Here is a 20,645-nt window from a genome sequence, read left to right on the forward strand (position 1 = left end):
TCACAGTTGTGTCCAGTTTCACAAAAATCCCAGTTACATTTGAAGAAAAGCAAACCCAGAGCAGGGTAATGGCATCATCATGTTTAGCTCCAAGTATGGTGTTGTTTTTGGTGATGTGCTGACTTTTTAGAATAGTGGCCTATAGGTTCTAGCTTCGTTTCTTCAGATGACAACACAGTCTCTCACAATGTTTCAGAAAATTTTAACCAGGCCCGGACGTGTTCTTTTCAAGGGAATACTCCTGCCCTGCTACCCTCCTTCTTTGTCCAGACATATGGAGAAAACAGGAGATTGTTGTTACATGTAGAATACAACTAGTACTTCTTGGAAATAGCGGCAGCCCCTTTAGTATTGGTGTTGGGTTCTAGGGAGCCTCCCTGACCAGTTTCAATCGTCAGTTGTCATTAATTTTGGAAAAACACTGTGTTTTAATTTTTTCATTCCCACATTTTCTCCAATCATAGATGAAGTCACTGCATCATAATGTTAAGGAATCTTTTTTTTTTTGCTCTTCTCCTCACTGATACCTTTGTACAATGAGATCATTTGTAACGTCTTTGCAAACTATGTCAGTAGCTAAAGGATGCAAATGTCAGAAAGATCTTACCAAGGATGGCAGAACTTCACTGTTTCATTAAATTTTTAATAGTTGTTGGCAGGTGATGCAACACAAGATGTAATGCTGAAGTCAAAGGGTTCTTCAGTATGCACACTTATGCAAACCAAATTATTTCATTTTCCATTTTTCATTTTTATATCTTACCTTCTAACAGATTGATGATTAGTCATTGTTCCAGTTGTTTTAAGTTTCCAAACCCTGCAATTTTAACCAGGATATGTACATTTTTGACAGCCACTGTATGTACATACAGACACAAGTCTTCATTCTAAACAACAGCAGCTTATTTTACGTTCAAACCACTCATTTGCAAGCTCATCTGTTTCTGGTCCAGCAGTTACTCTGCCTCAAGAAAACCCCCATATTTGTACTCATACATAACAACAATAGAGCGTGCAGTTGCATGTCTGCCAGAGTGAGGACACCTTTTGTTCGGAGCTGTGTGCAGGACTAATGAGGAGCAGTGTGAGCCCGAGGCATGTGCACGCAAAAATCCACCCAAGCTAAATTCACCTATAACAGCACACCCAAAAGGAAATTCAGCAAGTCCCACGCATTAGCAGACTGTTGTTTGCAAGACAGGCTTTTATTGTTCATGTAAGAGTTGTTTAGTGTGTGTGTGTGTGTCTGTGGTTTAGTCAAGAGTTTAAAATCTGTGTGTGTGTGTTTTCTTCAGGAATAAAGGCTTGGCTGTATTGTGACTTCTCTTGTTACTGTGGAAAACCCCAATGCAAGCCATACCACATGAGTCAGCAATGGACGAAGAGCAGCACAAGGAGCAGGGAGACACCCACTGATGGATCTTCACTCCAAACCATGTGCACTGCGGCGCTGTTTCAGAGACAGGTGTAAATATTCGCACAACTATGTGACCAAGGCTTTTGCAGATGCAAAAAAATGTGTGCTCAGTGCTCACAGAACATTCTTGAAATCATGCTCTACTGTGAGAGAGTGAAATATTTTAAGACATTCATGCAGGGTTGGCTTACTTTGCAGAATCCAAAATGTGCACTAACATGCAATTACATAAACTAACTCAATAGGTTACAGCCAAAGGTGGGCAGTAACTAGTTTTATTTACTCAGTTACATTTACTTAAGTAAGTTTTTTGAAAAAAAATAAAAATTCTAGAAGTAGTTTTATTGTACTATACCTTTTGCTTTTACTCAAATAATATTAATTTGAAGTAATGCTGCTTGTACTTGAGTAAAATTTCTGGCTATACCACACAATGCAAGTAGCTTCACTGAGTGAAGAACAAGCTTGTTTTAATCAACAACAACAAAATCACCAGACTCATCCAGCTACAGTACATTGAATCTTATTATTTATACAAAAGGTTTATTGTTTTAATGTTATTTTCTATCTGCTTTGCCATTTGAAGGTTAAGTGAAGATACAGTAGACAGGATGTATTGTCAGAAGTACTTTACCCTGTTCTAACAATACATTACAATATCGTAAGTATTTTGTTCTTTGAATTTGCACATAACTTTATATTTTTGTTTGTCTGATTAGATCATTTTTAAATACACCGCAAAAAAGGAACACTTCGAAAACACATCACATCTAAAAAAAATCATGCTGAATATCAATACTAAGGATTTCATCCCAATCCCTAATGGCAATCAGGATACCGTTGTTTATCATGTACAGGTCTGTGCGTCCCTCCATGGACAGGCCTCTTCAAACCAACACTGACCCACCACCAAACTGATCATGCTGAACATTTTTGCGGGCAGCATAACATTCATTGCAGCTTCTCCAGACCCTTTCACTTCTGTCACATGAGCTCAGGGTGAATCTGCTCTCGTCTGTGAAAAGAACAGGGAACTAGTGCTGAACCTCCCAATATCAGAATTCTCTGGGAAATGCCCATCGAGCTCCATGATGCCAGGCAGTGAGCACGGGTCCTACTAGAGGACATCAGGGTTCCAGTCCTCATGAAGTCAGTTTGGTCAGAGACATTCAAACCAGTGGCCCACTGGAAGTTACTTTATAGGTTTCTGGCAATACTAATTCTGTTCCACCTTGCACAAATAACTGGATAAGAACCTCTGATGGCGCTGTCCAGCCCTCCTAGAATAAATGCCTGTTTCCTAGAATCTCCTCCATGCTCTTAAGATTGTGCTGGGAGACACAGCAATCCTTCAGGCTGTGGTACAAATTGATGTGCAACCCTGGTGGAGTTGGGCTGCCTTTGCAGCATCTGTAGGGTCTTGCCTCATGGTACCAGTAATGACACTGACACTGGTCAAATGCAAAACTACTGAAAAGCCATCCAAAAAACTGAGGAAGGAAAGAATGTCTCATTGTCGCCCCTTTAGTGCACCTATTGTTAATTTAGTTAACACCAAAACAGCTGACACTGATTAACAGCTCCCTCCACTACTTAACGGGTCAGATATTCTAGAGGTTTAACTGATTTGATATTATATTCTGATTAAAAAGTGTTCCTTTAATTTTTTAGCACTGTTTTTGATCATGTTATGATCAATTACTCAGTACTTGAGTAATCTCTTAAGCAAATACTTTTTATTATTATTAATTGAGTAATTTCTTGGATGGCTACTTTTGCTTTTGCTTGAGTAAAAATATGTTAAAGTACTGCTACATTTACTTGGCAACAATTTTGAGTACTCTACACACCTCTGGTAGCAGCGGAATAAGGGTTTGTCTAAGGTCCGTCTAAGGTTTTGGACTGTGTTTGAGATTACCCTTAAAAAATAAGCTTCTGTTACAATGTGTTAAACCACTAGAGGTCAGTCTCTCGCATTTCATGCAAATATATAGGGGTTGGACAATGAAACTGAAACACCTGGTTTTAGACCACAATAATTTATTAGTATGGTGTAGGGCCTCCTTTTGCAGCCAATACAGCGTCAATTCGTCTTGGGAATGACATATACAAGTCCTGCACAGTGGTCAGAGGGATTTTAAGCAATTCTTCTTGCAGGATAGCGGCCAGGTCACTATCTTTCAGGTTTGGGGAAGTCCGGACCCGTTGGATGGAGAGCTGGTTTGAGCAATCCCTTTAGACATAGGGAAGTAGGAGGGAGGGGTTAGCACATCGGACAACGAAAAGTGCCTTAATGTTGTTTTGGTTTGGAGTTGACGGTGCGCTGTTTATTACACATTAACCTAACTAATTGATTAGGTTTCGGAGTTGGGAGAGGGAGGACATCGGCTGATGGCCAGTTAACCCTGTAAGGAATACAAGGAGGTTCTTATTGGTAACAATAAGATAAAGCGGAAAAAAAGGGTTTTGAAGGGTGGTTTCTCGCAAATTTCTACACCTTATAAAGGAGAAAAGCCAGACGGCAGACGTGTCGCTGAACGGGTATAAAATGGGTTCCGGAACCTCAAAGGCATCAGCGGTGGGTCCTTCTCCAGACTCTGCGATTTATAAAATAATGAAGAAAAAGGTGGGGATGATTGTGTTAAATGTGCTTTAATTTGGGAAGATAAGTTTGGTTTTCCACAGGGTGAAAATTTGAGTGTAAATAAGTTAAATAAAGTAAAACAGTTGATGGATGGAGAATGGGAGAAAAATAAGAAAAAGATTAAAAAGCACAGAGTGCATCAATTAAGGGGTTAAAGAGTTACAAATTTCCTGCAGGAAGTTTTGTTTGTCTTAAATACTGCAATCCGTCAGAAAAGAAGGTAAAAGTGAAAAGGGACATTAGAGATGGGAAAAGAAGGTTGTTTTAGAAAGGAGTATAGTACATGTTGTGGAAGGAAGAATGTGAAAGACACAGAAAGTAGAATTCGAAGGAAGGGACAGGCATATGGACAACTGACTGACTGACTGATAATATTTCTGTGTGCAAAATCTGAACCTATACTAAACTTTTTCTTCTGTCTCTCTCACACACACACACACACACACTCTTGTTTTGCTATATGTAGTGAGGACCATGTGTTGACTCCCATTGACTTCCATTCATTTTCAGTCATTTTCAACCCTTTCTATGCCCTAACCCTGACAATAACCCTAAACCTAACCATTACCAGTGCTTACCTAACCCTAACCTTAACCTAAAGTCAATTCACACCTTAGTCCTAAACCTAACCATTAGCAAAATAGGTCGTGAGGACCAGCAAATGGCCTCACTTTGGTACAAACGGTCCTCAATTTGATGGTGAAATTGGGAAAATGGTTCTCACTGTGATGCCAAGACAGGAACACAAACACACACACACACACACACACACACACACACACATATGGGATTTGAGTGCAACATCTGTGTTTTTGAGTCTGGACATTAGAAACCTGCCCTTCCCATGGTTACTCCACCAGAAACTGTTCTTCAGCATGGCCTGAAAGAGAGCCTGCCTGCCTACCTCTGCCTGCCTGCCTGCCTGCAAAATGTCTTTGAATTCTTGAAGCTTCAAATTTGGCCATTTGTCTGTCTTTGATGTTTTGTGTTTGTTTTGTTGGAATGAATGTTTGTTTATATGTTGCTTGACACAATAATCCATGTTTAGAATAATGTTTCTAAATCCCAAATTGATTAAAACTTTGAGTTTTCAGGAGAGTTAAGAAGTAGCTTGTTTCTGAGGTAGGTGCATGTTAACAGTTTTGCAGTTTAAGGTTCACTAAGATTGGTTGGAATGAAGAAACTGTGGTTCCGCCCATAGGCTGTCAATCAGAGGTTAGTTCTGCCTGACTCTGCCCACCTACCAGGTTGGTTCATGCCTTTGCTTTCATGGTAACGCTCAGCACCTCCCTTCCTGAGTTTTAACTCTGTTTAAGAGACAATAGAATCAAAAGGCTTGTAGTGATTGTTGCCTTAAAAACATGTTTTTTGCATAATAATTAAGGATGTAGCATGACATTTAGATTTATGTGTTTTACTATTAAAAGGTTAATGAAATAGTTTAAACTAGTTTGAAGAATTAGTTTTGCATTCAGAATCATTGGTGATTTATTAGATTGGAAGTTTCCCTGGTACCATTAAGCTAGCTGACAGTTCAAGATATGCCAAAAGTAAGGAATATATTTTTGATAAAGAAGGGTCATGACTTCATACTTGGTGGGAATTATTTATTAGATTAAATTTGTAGTGTATGCATCAAAATTATGTTAGGTTTCCATTAATCTAATACTTATCTTCATACAAGACAAATCAGGATGATATGTGACTTAATTCTAAGTGAGACATTGATAAATTGCACAACAACTGAAGTTCACGTTTTGTTGTTACTGGAACTGAATTGCAGTTAAAAACAACTGGATTTTATTTATGTTGCTTTTGGTAATTTCATAGTGACACATAGTTATGTCAGAATTCATTTCTTTGGTTCTATGTAATGTGATCCTGGTTCCTGGAACTTTTTTTTTTTTTAACGTTTTGCTGGATTGTCGCATGGGTTGGACCCTGCGCCAGAAGAGTGGAAATGTCAGAATAAAGAATAAAGTAACATGAGATTACAAAAGGTTTAGCACTCATGGGAAAAGGGTAGCTCATACCTCCAGTGATGGACTTAGTGACAATGCGAAAGAGACGTTGTACTTTTTTTATATGAATGGTGCATAACTCCCTAAGATCACATTCTGAAAACCTGTCTGAAGGTATGGTGTTGATTCTTTTGTGAAACTTTATATCTCCACTGATTAGACCATTTCTGAAATTTTCTTTGGGTATTCTGAAACTATGGAAATAATGACCTGTAATCAGGCCTTCCTCAAACATCATATGTCACATTTTTAATATTCAGAATATTTAGCTGATGATCACTGCCTTCCACATCTTTGTGTGAAGAGAGGATGTTGTTTTACTGTCAAAACTTGTCCACTGTGCTTTCTCAAGTTTCACAGATTGTGAAGGCTGCATTACTGGAAAAAGCCACTTCCAAACTCCACTCCTTGGTTCCAAGAGAAAACACTTGGAAGTCCAGACGCTGGAACGGCCCATATCAGGTCCTTCACGGTAGCAGAGCGTGTTATCGTGATCTATGCTACACTGCAAGGTGTTCACCGGAACACCACCTGAGCAGCATCTTGGTTCTGAACCCCCTGCCTAGAGGGGCTTCCAACGACTGCCCACCTGTACCAGACTGGTAACAGGGCAGCTTGAAGCGCAGGAGCCACTCAGGAGAGGCAATAGGATTTTTTAAATTATGGTTATGATTTGTTTTCTCTGAAAAAAAAATTTTAAAAAAAGAACTGTTTGCTTTCAGTACCAGAAGAAAGGACATTCCACTTCAAGGTCCAATGCAGCTATATGGAAGATGGTCTGTTCTGATGCTGGTGATTGGTATTGCAAGTATTTTTATTACTCCTGTGTTTATTTGGGAAAAGCTACAACAAAGACAATTTGTGACTAATCTGAGTAATTACGCCAATAATACTCATCAGCTGATTCGAAGAGAGATTCATCACTTTTCTGACTACCATGATCATGCTGATAATGTCTGGTGGCAACTGATGCATCAAACTGTGAGGAAGATAAGAAATGATAGTTGCTATGTTTGTTGTTTGATTCCACATGCTATTAATGATCAACCATTGTTGGTACCTGTTCCTATTGATACTGCTTATACTCTAGCTACTTTCTTTCCAGATTGGCAACATAACCAGCTGGTGGAGGTCATTTTTCCTTGGGTGAGGAATTATACTGTAAGGGAAAGCAGAAATGTTAGTAGATTTTCTAGTGAGACTAATTTAACATGTGCTACTACAGGAACTCTTTACAGATTTCGGGGTAATAGGAATCCAATTAAAGATCCATATATTTGTATCGCACAGGAGGAAAACACACCTTATTTCCTTGGAAAGACAGAGGGTTGCAAAACTATTATACCTGTTTCATGTGCTTTAACCAACAGAAATAAATGTGAGCCATGTCCTATCAGAACTTATCCTTATACCATTTCAAGATCTTCGGTCCCAGAGCCCTGGTGTTAACTCTTAATCTTACAGCCTTACCGAATGGAAGTAAATTGTATGGCCAAGCAGGTAAATTAACCAGGGTCCTTGTTACGTTTCCTAGTAGAGATGGGTACTCGTGTCCTAAGAACATGGTTTGGATGTGTGGAAATAGATCATATTTGTATCTGCCTGCTAATTGGTCTGGAGTATGTTATTTAGCTTATTTACTACCTACAGTCACTGCTTGTGATTCAATAACCCCATTATTTGAAAGGAAGACAATGCTCAAACAGCAAAAGAGAGCTAGGATTCCACATTGGAAAGGGATTTTGGGTACAATTATTCCTAGTTATGATGCTGCTAATGTAGCCCATAGGATTAATGAGTTGTCAGTTGAGTTAGAAAATATTACTGCTTTAACTGGGGAAGGTTTCACTGTTCTGACCAAGGAGCAGCAGGCTATAAGAACTATGAGTTTGCAAAATAGAATGGCTTTGGATTGAGAGGGGTGGTGTTTGTCATTTAATTGGGGAACAATGTTGCAATTTTATTCCTGGTGTCTAACAACATGACAAGTATCCCATGATAAACTACAGGAGTTGCTGACGACTCAACAGAAAGAAAGTATGGGTTCCTCTTGGAATCCTTGGTCCTGGTTCATTACTGGTGGTTGGACATCCAGGTTAATACAGATTTGGAGATTTATTCTTTTAAAGTGTTGTATTTTTTTTTCTTAGTTTTACTTTGATTATAATTTTGGTTGATGGTTTTGTAGAATTTTCCTTTAGTTTTAATTATCTTGTAATCAGAAGAAAGGAGTGTTGTGGAAAATTATTTTAATGCTCTGCCCTTCCCTTTACCTCTCTCCCCTCTGACCTCTGTTCTCTTATTTAGAGCAGATGGGCTCTAAATCCATTATCAGGAGTTTTATGGTTAACACTCCCTGAAGTGTTGTATCTCGAGGGATGGTAGAGGGGTGCCCTCATAAATAACTTACCTTTGACCCGGGATGGGGTCTAGGTGCTATATTTCCAAACTCTTTGAAGTTGAGATAACACCCATCATACTGCTATAAATACTGTTAGTGAATTTTGTTTGGGGCCCTGCTTCACTGACTTGCTCAGTGACAGGGTCTTCAAATGCTGTATGCCTTTGAATAAACTTATAAAGACAAAGTCCGGTCTTTCTCTTGTTAATGAGTTGTCTTCTCTCCCACTTTGATAAGAAAATCCACAACAATTCCTTACTGTTCCATGTTTTTTGTATTTGTTTTTGGCTGGAGTCCCAAAACCCTACAAATGGTTTTGTAATCATTTCCATACTGATAGATGTTAATGACTTTGTTTCTTATCTTCAGCATTTATGCAGCACGATGCATTGCTTTTTGAGGTCTTTTAGCCTACTTCACATGGTCAGCCAGGTTCTCTTTAAGAGATTCATTGAATCAACAGTTAAGGAAATTATCAGGGCTGACCACTGAAATTGAATTCAGTTGACCACAAATGTGGTTAACCACAGATAATTCAAGGATGATTTTTTTCCTTTGTGTTTTCACTTTGGGTAATCTCTATTTTCTTTCAAGAGCAACAATTCTATTGTCACGTTCAGCTCTGTTGTTTAGGTGTTTTCCAGTTGTGCATCTGGTATTTTTTTCCTTTTAAAACTTCTTGTTTTACTTGGTCCACTAATTTGCTGTCGCACTTCAGACAACTTAACTTCCTGAAATTCCCACCTGTAATCACCCATCTCCACATCCTGATTTTACCCACCTCTGTCTCATTATTTTCCTTTATTGTTTGTCTTTTCATACCTCACCCTGTCCACTTCCTCTTGCCAGTTCATCTTCATCCCTTTTGTCAAGCATTTCAATCTTAATCCAAATTCTATCTTTCAGTGATTTTGACCCAGCTTGTATTCTGGACTTGCATTTGTTTTGATTACCTCTGCTGGGATTGTTTTTTTTTTTGTGTACTGATCTTGGATTATTTTACAGAATTACTGATTTTATGCCACTGTGTTGGGTCTTGCATTTGGTTCCTCTATTGCTGTTCTTTTATGGCATGTATTGTTAACATTTGTAACAGTTTAAGTAATTTAATTATTAAAATAAAAGGTGAATATGCAAAGTTGTTCCAAGTTCATTAAAAGGGCTTTCACACACCTGTGGAATGTCAGACTTAATATCCAGGTTTTATGTGGTTCGTCCTGGTTTAACTATATAAATCTGTGAGAGACAAATGGATTGAGCAAGATTACTTTGGAAGAGACATGGTCTTAACTAATAATAGCCTCCACTAGAAAAAAAGAGGGTGCCAGACAATGGGTGGTACAGTTAAATAGAGGGGTACATAACGACTGGGCTCATCTCTGATCTTTCCATTGTACCTCTTTCACGGGAGCTGCTCTTTTGTCGTATATTGGCCACTGGTAAGGTCCCTATGTGTTTTATAAAATCTTTTAAGTGTATTGCTAGTCTGATTGCATACATTATGGTTGACAGGAAATTAACTTTGAAAAGCTGATATCTTGCCTACAGACTGGTGTAATTGCATTTTTTCTAGTTCAAGATATGATCTTTAGATATCCTTGTATTTTTAAATCTAGTTTCTGTCTTGTTGCTGTGGCTTCTTGCAAGCACTTACCATACACAACAGAGCTCGATTTAAGTGGATTATTTAAAAAATAATGTTTAACTATATCAGAGTCAACTAACGTTTACTCTCTTCAAATGTGGGGCTTTGTTTTGTTTTGCATTGCCAAGCTGGCTTCACCACAGAGGCTTGTGAGCATCCATGAATTTCTAATAGTGAATCCAGGCTGGGCAGCACAACACCCCTCCACAGCTGTCTGGTCTATTTGGGGAGACTGTCCAGTCCACTCCAAATTCCTCTCATACAGATAATCCTTAGGAGAAAGATGGGGATGAAGGATATAAGAGCGGAATCAGGCAGGGTGTTTACTCTGGAATTTTCCAAATCCATTGGAGCAGCTTGTAGCTCTGGTAAACCAAAACGTCTTATGTGGTGCCATTCATAACTTGGGCCTAATAATGAAAAGGGTGAGGGAACGTTGATAAGGGGAGAGACAGAGATAGTGGGTCAGTGTTGTGAATCATTGCTGGATAAAGTGAGGAGGTTTGTCAGAAAACCTGACAAAAAACCTGACAAAAAATGTATTTGAAACTGAAATATATCAGTTAAATATATCAGAATTACCTCAGGAGGAGAAAGTTAAAGGAAATGTTGTCTTAGAGCAGCAGCTTGAAGATCTAACAAACTGCCACTCTACTCAGTGATTCAAAAGCTCTCTGTGATGAGCTCAATATGCGTGTGATTCACCACACTGTCAAATGACCACTTGTGTTAAAAACTGTTATTCCAAACACAACAATTCTGGCAGTAATCTGATTGGTAAAAGACAATAAATCAGTTAAATTGGAAACCAATTGTACTTACACAACTGCAATAGCGTAAATTTAACTATTATGATAATTTTGCTCATCTGGTTTGACACAAAAGTAAGAATTGGTTTCATTGTTTAAAAAGTTACAAAAATAGTAATCAACGTTTAAAATATATTTCCTGCAGACCACAGCTAAGCTGTGCTGTTCAATTGTAACAATTTCAATGTTGGACAGAAGTTATAATATTACTAATATTATGAGAATAAAGTTGTAATGTTACCAGAATAAAGTCGTAACAATATAAGGAATAAAGTCGTGACAGCATAAGAATAAAGTGGTAATGTCACGAGAATAAAGTTGTAATATTATGATAATAAAGTCGTACTATTATGGAAATAAAGTCATAACATTATGAGACTAAAGTCTGCACAGCAACAATTTCAGTGTTGGACACAAGTTGAACATCAGCATTAGTGCTATTGCTAATACTGGTACAACTTTAAGTTATTTCTTAAAGGTTGTAAACAATACGTTTTAAAACAACTCTCAACTTTTGCTTAGTTAATCTATCCATTCATAATATAACCCATATAAACATATCAGCCTTACCATTTCCTGATGAACAGAGTAAATGAGAATGATTAACTTAACCACCTAAATGCAGAGAGCGGTTCAAGAACCCCTCATGATGACTACAAAATCGAGGCACGTGACATCGCCCGGTACGGCGGAGCCGGGATCCCACCCTGGAGCAAGGCCTGGGGTCGGGACTCGTCAGAGAGCGCCTGGTGGCTGGGTTGCTCGCGGGACCCGGCCGGGCAAAGCCCGAACGAGAGACGCGAGACCATCCCCCAGTGGGCCCACCACCTGCAGGGGGAACCATGAGGGACCGGTGCAAAGAGGATTGGGTGGGGGACGAAGGTGGAGACCTCGGCGGCCTGATCCCCACATGCTTAGGCTGGCTTTAGGGACGTGGAATGTCACCTCGCTGGGGGGGAAGGAGCCTGAGCTTGTGCGGGAGGTCGAGAGATATCGACTAGAAATGGTCGGGCTCGCCTCCACGCACAGTGTGGGCTCTGGAACCCATCTCCTCGAGAGGGGCTGGACTCTCTTCTACTCTGGAGTGGCCCACGGGGAGAGGCGGCGGGCTGGGGTGGGTTTGCTTGTCGCCCCCCAGCTCAGCCGTCTCGTGTTGGGGTTTACCCCAGTGGATGAGAGGGTCGCATCCCTGCGCCTTCGGATTGGGGAGAAGTCTCTGACTATCATTTCAGCCTATGGGCCGAGTGGTAGTGCAGAGTACCCGGCCTTCTTGGCGTCCCTGTCGGGGGTGTTGGATAGTGCCCCTCCTGGGGATTCCGTTATTCTGCTGGGGGACTTCAACGCCCACGTGAGAAACGACAGTGACACCTGGAGAGGCGTGATCGGGAGGAATGGCCTCCCCGATCTGAATCCGAGCGGTGTTTTGTTATTGGACTTCTGTGCTAGTCACGGATTGTCCATAACGAACACCATGTTCAAACATAAGGGTGTCCATCAGTGCACTTGGCACCAGGATACCCTAGGCAGGAGGTCAATGATTGACTTTGTTGTCGTATCATCAGACCTTCAGCCGCATGTTTTGGACACTCGGGTGAAGAGAGGGGCTGAGCTGTCCACTGATCACCACCTGGTGGTGAGTTGGATCCGCTGGGGGAGGAGAAAGCCGGACAGACTTGGCAGGCCCAAGCGCATAGTGAAGGTCTGCTGGGAACGTCTGGCGGACCCCTTGGCCAGGGATGTATTCAACTCTCACCTCCGGGAGAGATTTGACCAGATTCCGAGGGATGTTGGAGACATAGAGTCCGGGTGGACCATGTTCTCCGCATCTATTGTCGATGCTGCTGCCCGTAGCTGCGGCCATAAGGTCTGCGGTGCCTGTCGCGGTGGCAATCCCCGAACCCGGTGGTGGACACCTCAGTAAGGGACGCTGTCAAGCTGAAGGAGTCCTATCGGTTGTGGTTGGCTTGTGGGACTCTTGAGGCGGCTGACGGGTACCGTGGGGCCAAGCGTGCTGCGGCCCGGGCGGTGGCAGAGGCAAAAACTCGGACCTGGGAGGAGTTCGATGAGGCCATGGAGAAGGACTACCGGTTGGCCCCGCAGCGATTCTGGCAAACTGTCCGGCGCCTCAGGAGGGGGAAGCAGTGCTTTGCAAACACTGTTTACAGTGGGGGTGGCGAGCTGCTGACCTCGACTGGGGACATTATCGGCCGGTGGAAGGAATACTTCAAGGATAACCTCAACCCTGCCACTACGCATTCCCTGGTGGAAACAGAGGCTGGAGACTCGGGGTGGGACTCTTTCATCACCCAGGCTGAAGTCACCGAGGTGGTTAAAAAGCTCGGCGGTGGCAGGGCTTCGGGGTTGGATGAGATCCGCCTTGAGTACCTCAAGTCTTTGGATGTTGTGGGGCTGTCATGGTTGACACGCCTCTTCAACATTGCGTGGCGGATGGGGACAGTGCCTTTGGATTGGCAGACTGGGCTGGTGGTCCCCCTACATAAGAAGGGTGACCGGAGGGTGTGTTCCAACTACAGGGGGATCACACTCCTCAGCCTCCCTGGTAAGGCTTACGCCAAAGTATTGGAGAGGAGAGTCCGGCCGATAATCGAACCCCGGCTTCAGGAGGAGCAGTGTGGTTTTCGTCCCGGCCGTGGAACACTGGACCAGCTCTATACCGTCTACAGGGTACTCGAGGGTTCATGGGAGTTTGCCCAACCGGTCCACATGTGTTTTGTGGACCTGTAGAAAGCATTCGACTGTGTCCCTCATGATGCCCTGTGGGGGGTGCCCCAGGGTATGGAATCGGGGGCCCTTTACTAGGGGCCATCCGATCTCTGTACAAGCGAAGCAGGAGTTTGGTTCGCATTGCCGGCACTAAGTCGGACCTGTTCCCGGTGCATGTTGGACTCCGGCAGGGCTGCCCTTTGTCACCAGTCCTATTCATAACTTTTATGGACAGGATTTCTAGGTGCAGCCAAGGGCCGGAAGGGGTCTGGTTTGGGGACCAGAGGATTTCGTCTCTTCTTTTTGCAGATGACGTGGTCCTGTTGGCCCCCTCTAGCCAAGACCTACAGCATGCACTGCGGCGGTTCGCAGCCAAGTGTGAAGGGGCTGGGATGAAGATCCGGTCGGTCTACGTTCCTACCCTCACCTATGGCCATGAACTTTGGGTCATGACCGAAAGAACGAGATCCCGGATACAAGCGGCGGAAATGAGCTTCTTCCGTAGGGTGGCCGGGCACTCCCTTAGAGATAGGGTGAGGAGCTTGGCCATCCGGGAGGGGCTTGGAGTAGAGCCACTACTCCTCCACATCAAGAGGAGCCAGTTGAGGTGGCTCGGGCATCTATACCGAATGCCTCCTGGACATCTTCCTCGGGAGGTGTTCCAGGCACATCCCACCGGGAGAAGGCCCAGGGGACGGCCCAGGACACGCTGGAGGGACTATGTCTCTCGGCTGGCCTGGGAACACCTTGGGCTCCCCCTGGAGGAGCTGGAGGAGGTGTCTGGGGAGAGGGACGTCTGGACGTCTCTGCTGAGTCTGCTGCCCCCGCGACCCGGTCCTGGATAAAGTGGAAGACGACGAGTACGAGTACCTAAATGCTAATCAAAAATGTTTTAGTAGGATTTATTCCCAAAATAAAATATGCTTATATTGTTAAAAATTAAACCATTATGGAACATTAAACTCACAAACGCTTGATTAAAAGTTTTTAAAACAGTTAATGATAAACGTTTAATAAACCTCAAAATAATCATAATCATCTTTATTAGTCATCGCACACGTACATTACAACGAAATTTGTCCTCTGCATTTAACCCATCCCTTATAGGGAGCAGTGGGCTGCCATTGTGAGGGGCCTGGGGAGAATTCTGGGGCTAAGGGTCTTACTCAGGGACCCAGAGTGGCAATCTGTGGGATACAAACCTGGCCCCTTGTGTCCCCTCTGGAATGCAAACTTCCTGTTCTAACCACTAGGCCACCACTCCAAATGTAGTAATGTTTGACATTTAAATGCCAAAAAGAGCATTAACTGGCAAGAGAGTCCCTGTTAGTCTCTGCGCCACAATCAGGCATGAAGAGTGTGGACAGATGATAAGGCCCATCAATGACTGAGAGACAAACACCGACAACTGCTATGTTTCTAATCTCTTATGTATCTCATCTAGAGAGACCTCATCAGCAGGATGCCTGAGCATGTGTGAGTGATTAAACTTTGCGTTCTTATTATAGATCATTTACTCAGTCACAAACACACAATAACAAAGCAAATATTGCTGATTAATTCTGGGAGCATTGTTAAATTATGTCTAATCTTCCTTTACAGACAAGAGGTAAGATCATTTCTTCACTGAGAAATAATTTCAATGAGAATGCCCTGGTGTAAATATTAATAATGTCCTGCCCATGCAGAGGAAATCAAAGATATCAGCCTCAAGGAAGCTCATGCTGAAGGTAAGAAACATTACTGCCAAATATTCTGTTTTATGTAATGTAGGTAGTTGACCACAAGAGAGCAATAGAGATGGACAAATACCATTAGGTAAGTGGCAGTGTCACCCTGGAAAGGTTGCCTGTCCATCAGAGGGTAACATAGACACATCAGGATAGAAAATAATGCTCAAGAACATATAAAAGAGTGACCAATTAACCTTACATGATTTTTGACTGTTGGAGGAAAAGCGGAGTTCCTGGAGAAAACCCATTTATGCATTGAAAAAATGTACAAACTCAATAAATAATGTCCATTGCCATGAATTTAACTTAAGGCTTCCTTGCTGTATGGCAACAGCACTAACAACCACCCCGGCGTGCAGCACAGACAAAATACCATTATAAATGATTGAATATCAAGTTTAATCTAAGCAAAGAGTTTCTATTTGTGCAGAGCTTGATGGTGACAAAGGCAAAGGAGGAACTGGAGCAAGAGATTCTTGTCAAAGAGGAAGAAAAACAGAAGTATCTTGCAGAGAAAGCTCCTCCTCTGAACATCGGTGGTCTAAGTTTTGCTCAGCTGCAGGTACTAATCCCCAAAATCTGCTTTCTCCTTTCTACTATAAATGACTCCAAACCAGTCAACATGTGAAATGCTCAGAATTTTAATCTTTCTCATATAAATGTTGGTTTTATTGTGCATTTCTATCTGTGTATTGTGTGTAGGATCTCTGTAGAGAACTCCACGCAAAGATCGATGTGGTTGATGAGGAACGATATGACATTGAAGCCAAAGTTATGCTTAACACGCGTGAGGTGGGCAATATCATTCAAGCTTATTTTCAGCCATACATGAAACCATTTGAGAGTGCAGCCCCACGAGAAATCCCTGAAGCTGTCCCAGTACATATCTCTCAATTCTGTCTCGTTGGATCAGATTAAAGACCTAAACATCAAGGTTCTGGACCTCAGGGGGAAATTCAAGAGGCCTAATCTTAGACGCGTTCGTGTGTCTGCTGACGCCATTCTTCGCTCGCTGCTGGGCTCCAAGCACAAAGTCTCCATGGACCTCCGAGCTAATCTCAAGTCTGTCAAGAAAGAAGACACTGAGAAGGTGGGTTTAGAAATTAAACACTGCACAAACTGACAATCAAAACAGCCCAAGAAAGATGTAAAACTTTCCTCAGGGTGTATTTTTATGAGGTCAGTGCTCAGTATGTCATGAAGCACCTGAACTACCTGTTTATGTGTGTGTAAAAAGGTGTTTGAGTAATCCTATAGTTGGCCAGTGCAGGGTGGAGGTGTGGTACACAATACAAAGATCCAATTGTACACTTTTGTGACTGATTCTGCTCAATGGACGCTATTTGTCAGTGAGTGTGTACATCTTTGGATTAGCCTGTTCAGGTGTGTACCTGTGTGTCCCTCTGTGATTGCACTGATCCGTGAATATCCAACAGCATTACATCAGGAAACCAGTTCCACAAGTACCGTTAAACACTGTTCTCTTTGGGGATTTCCGTTTTATAGCACAAGTCTCTCAGACTTGACAAACAATAAGGTTTTCTAAAGCTACTCGTCTTTACAGCATCAACAAAGAAACTTGTACTTGGCCTTTGAAAGAGGCTCTTACATTACCCGTTTGCCTATCTTTCTGCAGAAGAGGCCAGTGGAGGACAGCGACTGGAGGAAGAATGTGGAGGCCATGTCCGGGATGGAGGGAAGGAAGAAGATGTTTGATGCTGCTAAAGGTTCTGCTCAGTGAAGACAGAAAAATGCCCATCGTCTAAGATGTTGTTGTTGATCTGCCGCTGTTCTTTGCAGCCTATGTGGTTCCTTTTCATACTTGAACTTTGGATATGATCCTGTCTTGATTCTGAGAATATTTCCTCACGTGTGAGATTTTCCACCCTTTGCTTTGTATGTAAATCAATGTTTCTGCTCGAAGTAGACTTATTTGTCTGGTTTGTTTAGCTGGTGTTTTTTTCCAAACTACTCAATCAACCTCATGGTAGTAATTCACACTTTTTTTCTCTAAAGGAAACTTTTCAACTAATATTTTTAAAATCAAAATTAAAATTTTGCTTTAAAATATACAGCATACTTATTCGAAGCAAATTAAACTGCATGTTTGATGTTGTTGCCTAATACCTATATCTATGTGCTGTGTGTTTGTGAACTGTAACACCATACTTTAAAGGAATAAAACAATTACCCAAACATGTTTTATTCTTGTGGGATTTATCAACATGTACACATGTTCAGTTATTGTTCCCATATGTATTGCCTTCAGTTTTTCTCATAAATGTCTGAAATGTATATTGGTTCCTAAGTACAATCGAGTATTATGGGCAGGCTAAGAGAATGTTTTTAATAAAGTCGGAATATTACGGGAATAAAGTAGCAATGTTACGCCAATAAAGTCGTAACCTTATGAGAATTAGGTTGTAATATTACCAGAATAAAGTCATAAAAATATGAGTATAAAGTCATAATGTTATGAGAATAAAGACGTAATATTATGAGAATAAAGTTGTAATATTATGAGAATAAGTCATAATATTATCAGAATAAAGTTGTAATATTACCAGAATAAAGTCGTAAAAATATGAGTATAAAGTCATAATGTTACAAGAATAAAGATGTAATATTATGAGAATAAAGTCGTGACAATATGAGAATAAAGTAGTAATATCACGAGAATAAAGTCATAACATTATGAGGATGAAGTCGTAACATTACGAGAATTAAGTCTTAAGCTAATATTACGAGAATAAAGTTGTAATGTTACGAGATTAAAGTCATAACATTATGAGAATGAAGTCGTAATATTACCAGAATAAAGTCATAACAATATAAGGAATAAAGTCGTGACAGTATGAGAATAAAGTGGTAATGTCACGAGAATAAAGTCGTAATATTATGATAATAAAGTCGTAACAATATGAGAATAAAGTCATAACATTATAAGACTAAAGTCAGAATATTATGAGAATAAAGTCATAAAATTACAAGAATTAAGTCATAGGCTATAATTACAGAAATAAAGTTGTAATATTCCCAGAATAAAGTCGAAACATTATGAGAATAAAGTTGTAACATTACAAGAAAAAAATGACAGCTCCTCTTCCACAAAACAAGCAATATCTTTCAAGTCTGTGTGGTTCTTTCTTCGAAACAGACACAATAGTCTCCACAATCGTTTCAAAATCCTGATACTGATAATAATTTGATGTTGATGTGCTAAAAGATTAAGAATATTCTTATTTGTGAAACTGATACTGAAATATAACCTTAACAACATTTCTTTTTTGTAAGAGGTCTTATAAATATTACAACTTTATTCTTGTAATTTCCCAAAAATATTCTCTTAGCCTGGCCCTAATTCTTTGTCATACTTAAGGGGAAGATCCTATATGTATTTTTTAAATCCTGTAAAATGCCTCCACTTAAATTGTGCATATATAACGTAGCTGGACTAGGTAGATGACCACGGTTCAGTATGTTATAAATAAACAATACGCAGCAACAGAAGAAGTGTTCTTATGGAGTGTGAGGTGTGAATGAAAACAAACATGGAAAAATGAAACTTGTGTAAATATAATACATATTTTAAATAAGTAATAACAATAAGAAGGGTTTAGGATTTGCATTATTCAGAACAGTTACTCAAATTTTATTAATCCCAAAATCCATAAAATGGAATTGGTTCAATGACAAAAAACAGTCCAAAAACCATAGAATCAGTTCATGAACATAAAAATAGTCCCAAAGTGCAAATCAAAAGTTCAAACCCCGGAGGGAAATGTAATTTGTTTAATCGTAAACCACAGGTAGTAGAATGTAGCTTGCCATCTTGAGTTTAATTTCTCTCTTTTTCAGTCCATGATGAAAAACTGACCGCTGGAATTGTGTTTCAAATTCAGCATTTTTAGTAGTATTGCATCTGTTTGGACCAGACAATCCAGACAATGTCACAGCCACAGTGGAGAGGACATGGAGAAAGTGACCTCTGTGACCCTGAAACAGATAGGAAATGCGGTCGCAACAGAAATTGGCCAGCAACAATAAAACGATGACCATAGTAAATAAGAATGTGTTTAAATGAAAATGATTCTTTTTTTTGGTTCATCAGATTCACTACATTTGAGGGCTGGCATGTCCACAATAAGACTGGATCCTGAAATTAAATCCAAGGGTCAAAATCAACAAAAATATTTATCACTGCACCTTTTTTATTTTTTATATACAGTATATGGTAGATGTCAGACAGAAACCTTGTATCTCCAACTTTTCATGAAATTAAGGAAACATCTCGCTTCTAAATGTAAATTCATAGTGTTTGTTCAAAGCTGTATGCTCTTATTGATACTTTTCATTGGAATGTGTCCATACCACACCAGAGACATATGAAAGGTAATCAATAAATAATATTTTCACAAGAAAGAATTAATGACTAAAAATGTATATACGAGGTAGTATTTGCCTGACAGCAACAATATTTTCTCAAATATTGTTTGTTTTGAAATTAGTTGAACGAGATATATGTGACCTTGAAGGGGGAAAATCTATGTTTATTTATTTTTTATAAAACATAAACATAGTATAGTTCTTATACAGTATAAAACCACTGCATCTTTTGGAGACTATCAAGCTGAACATTTCTACTCATATGCTCATATGTCTGCTGCTAAGAGGAATGCATCCTCACCACAGTTGCCAAACAGTCCTTTTAAACAGCTGTTTGCTTTGCATGCCCATTAAAAACAAAAATGTCCTTTCATCCTTTTCTGAACATCTTATCGGGTTAAATGCAAAAAGTATTGCCATTAGGAAATAAATTAATTTCTATCAAACGTATTTTATAATAGAGCTATAATAATGTAACTAAAAAGTTAAACTCTGGGCCAGATACACTTTTCTGACTTTAGAGGAGCTCAAGCACATAGAGGTCAAAAGTCAGGCTGCACAAACTTACTAAAGAATGACATTCAAAGCAGTTTAATTAGATAGCATCTTACTTTCACAGAAACGTTTCTTTAAATGTGAGGGAGGAAGATTCATGTTTGCCAAAGCACACAAAAAAAACAGAAGACTCTAGACTTCCCTTAGTCAACCCATCAGCATGTTTACTAAAGACTCAAAATATTGGTATGAAAGTTGCAGGGTTAGGGGTGGTATATTAAAGATGAAGTGGACAGTGTGCGCGCGCGTGTGTGTGTGTGTGTGTGTGTGTGTGTGTGTGTGTGTGTGTGTGTGTGTCTCTTTTAGATGG

At 40.5% G+C, this 20,645-nt stretch overlaps 1 protein-coding gene across 1 annotated transcript; it reads left to right on the forward strand.

The window, feature by feature from the left end:
- Nucleotides 1–9,843: 9,843 nt before the first annotated feature.
- On the forward strand, nt 9,844–17,590 carry tnni1a (troponin I type 1a (skeletal, slow)). The gene is made up of 8 exons (XM_047361310.1): nt 9,844–9,922; nt 15,106–15,137; nt 15,264–15,270; nt 15,350–15,391; nt 15,825–15,956; nt 16,097–16,186; nt 16,308–16,484; nt 17,031–17,590. The coding sequence occupies exons 2-8, from the start codon at nt 15,124–15,126 to the stop codon at nt 17,133–17,135; spliced, it is 567 nt and encodes a 188-aa protein (XP_047217266.1). The 5' UTR covers nt 9,844–9,922; nt 15,106–15,123; the 3' UTR covers nt 17,136–17,590.
- The last annotated feature ends 3,055 nt before the right edge of the window (nt 17,591–20,645 follow it).

The sequence above is a fragment of the Girardinichthys multiradiatus genome, chromosome 1 (genome assembly GCF_021462225.1).
Source record: "Girardinichthys multiradiatus isolate DD_20200921_A chromosome 1, DD_fGirMul_XY1, whole genome shotgun sequence".
Lineage (NCBI taxonomy): Eukaryota > Metazoa > Chordata > Actinopteri > Cyprinodontiformes > Goodeidae > Girardinichthys > Girardinichthys multiradiatus.

Coding starts and splice junctions, on each gene's coding strand:
- tnni1a (XM_047361310.1), top strand. Junction 15,957..16,096: donor TAAGTTTTGCTCAGCTGCAG/GTACTAATCCCC, acceptor TATTGTGTGTAG/GATCTCTGTAGAGAACTCCA. Junction 16,485..17,030: donor AGAAAGAAGACACTGAGAAG/GTGGGTTTAGAA, acceptor ATCTTTCTGCAG/AAGAGGCCAGTGGAGGACAG.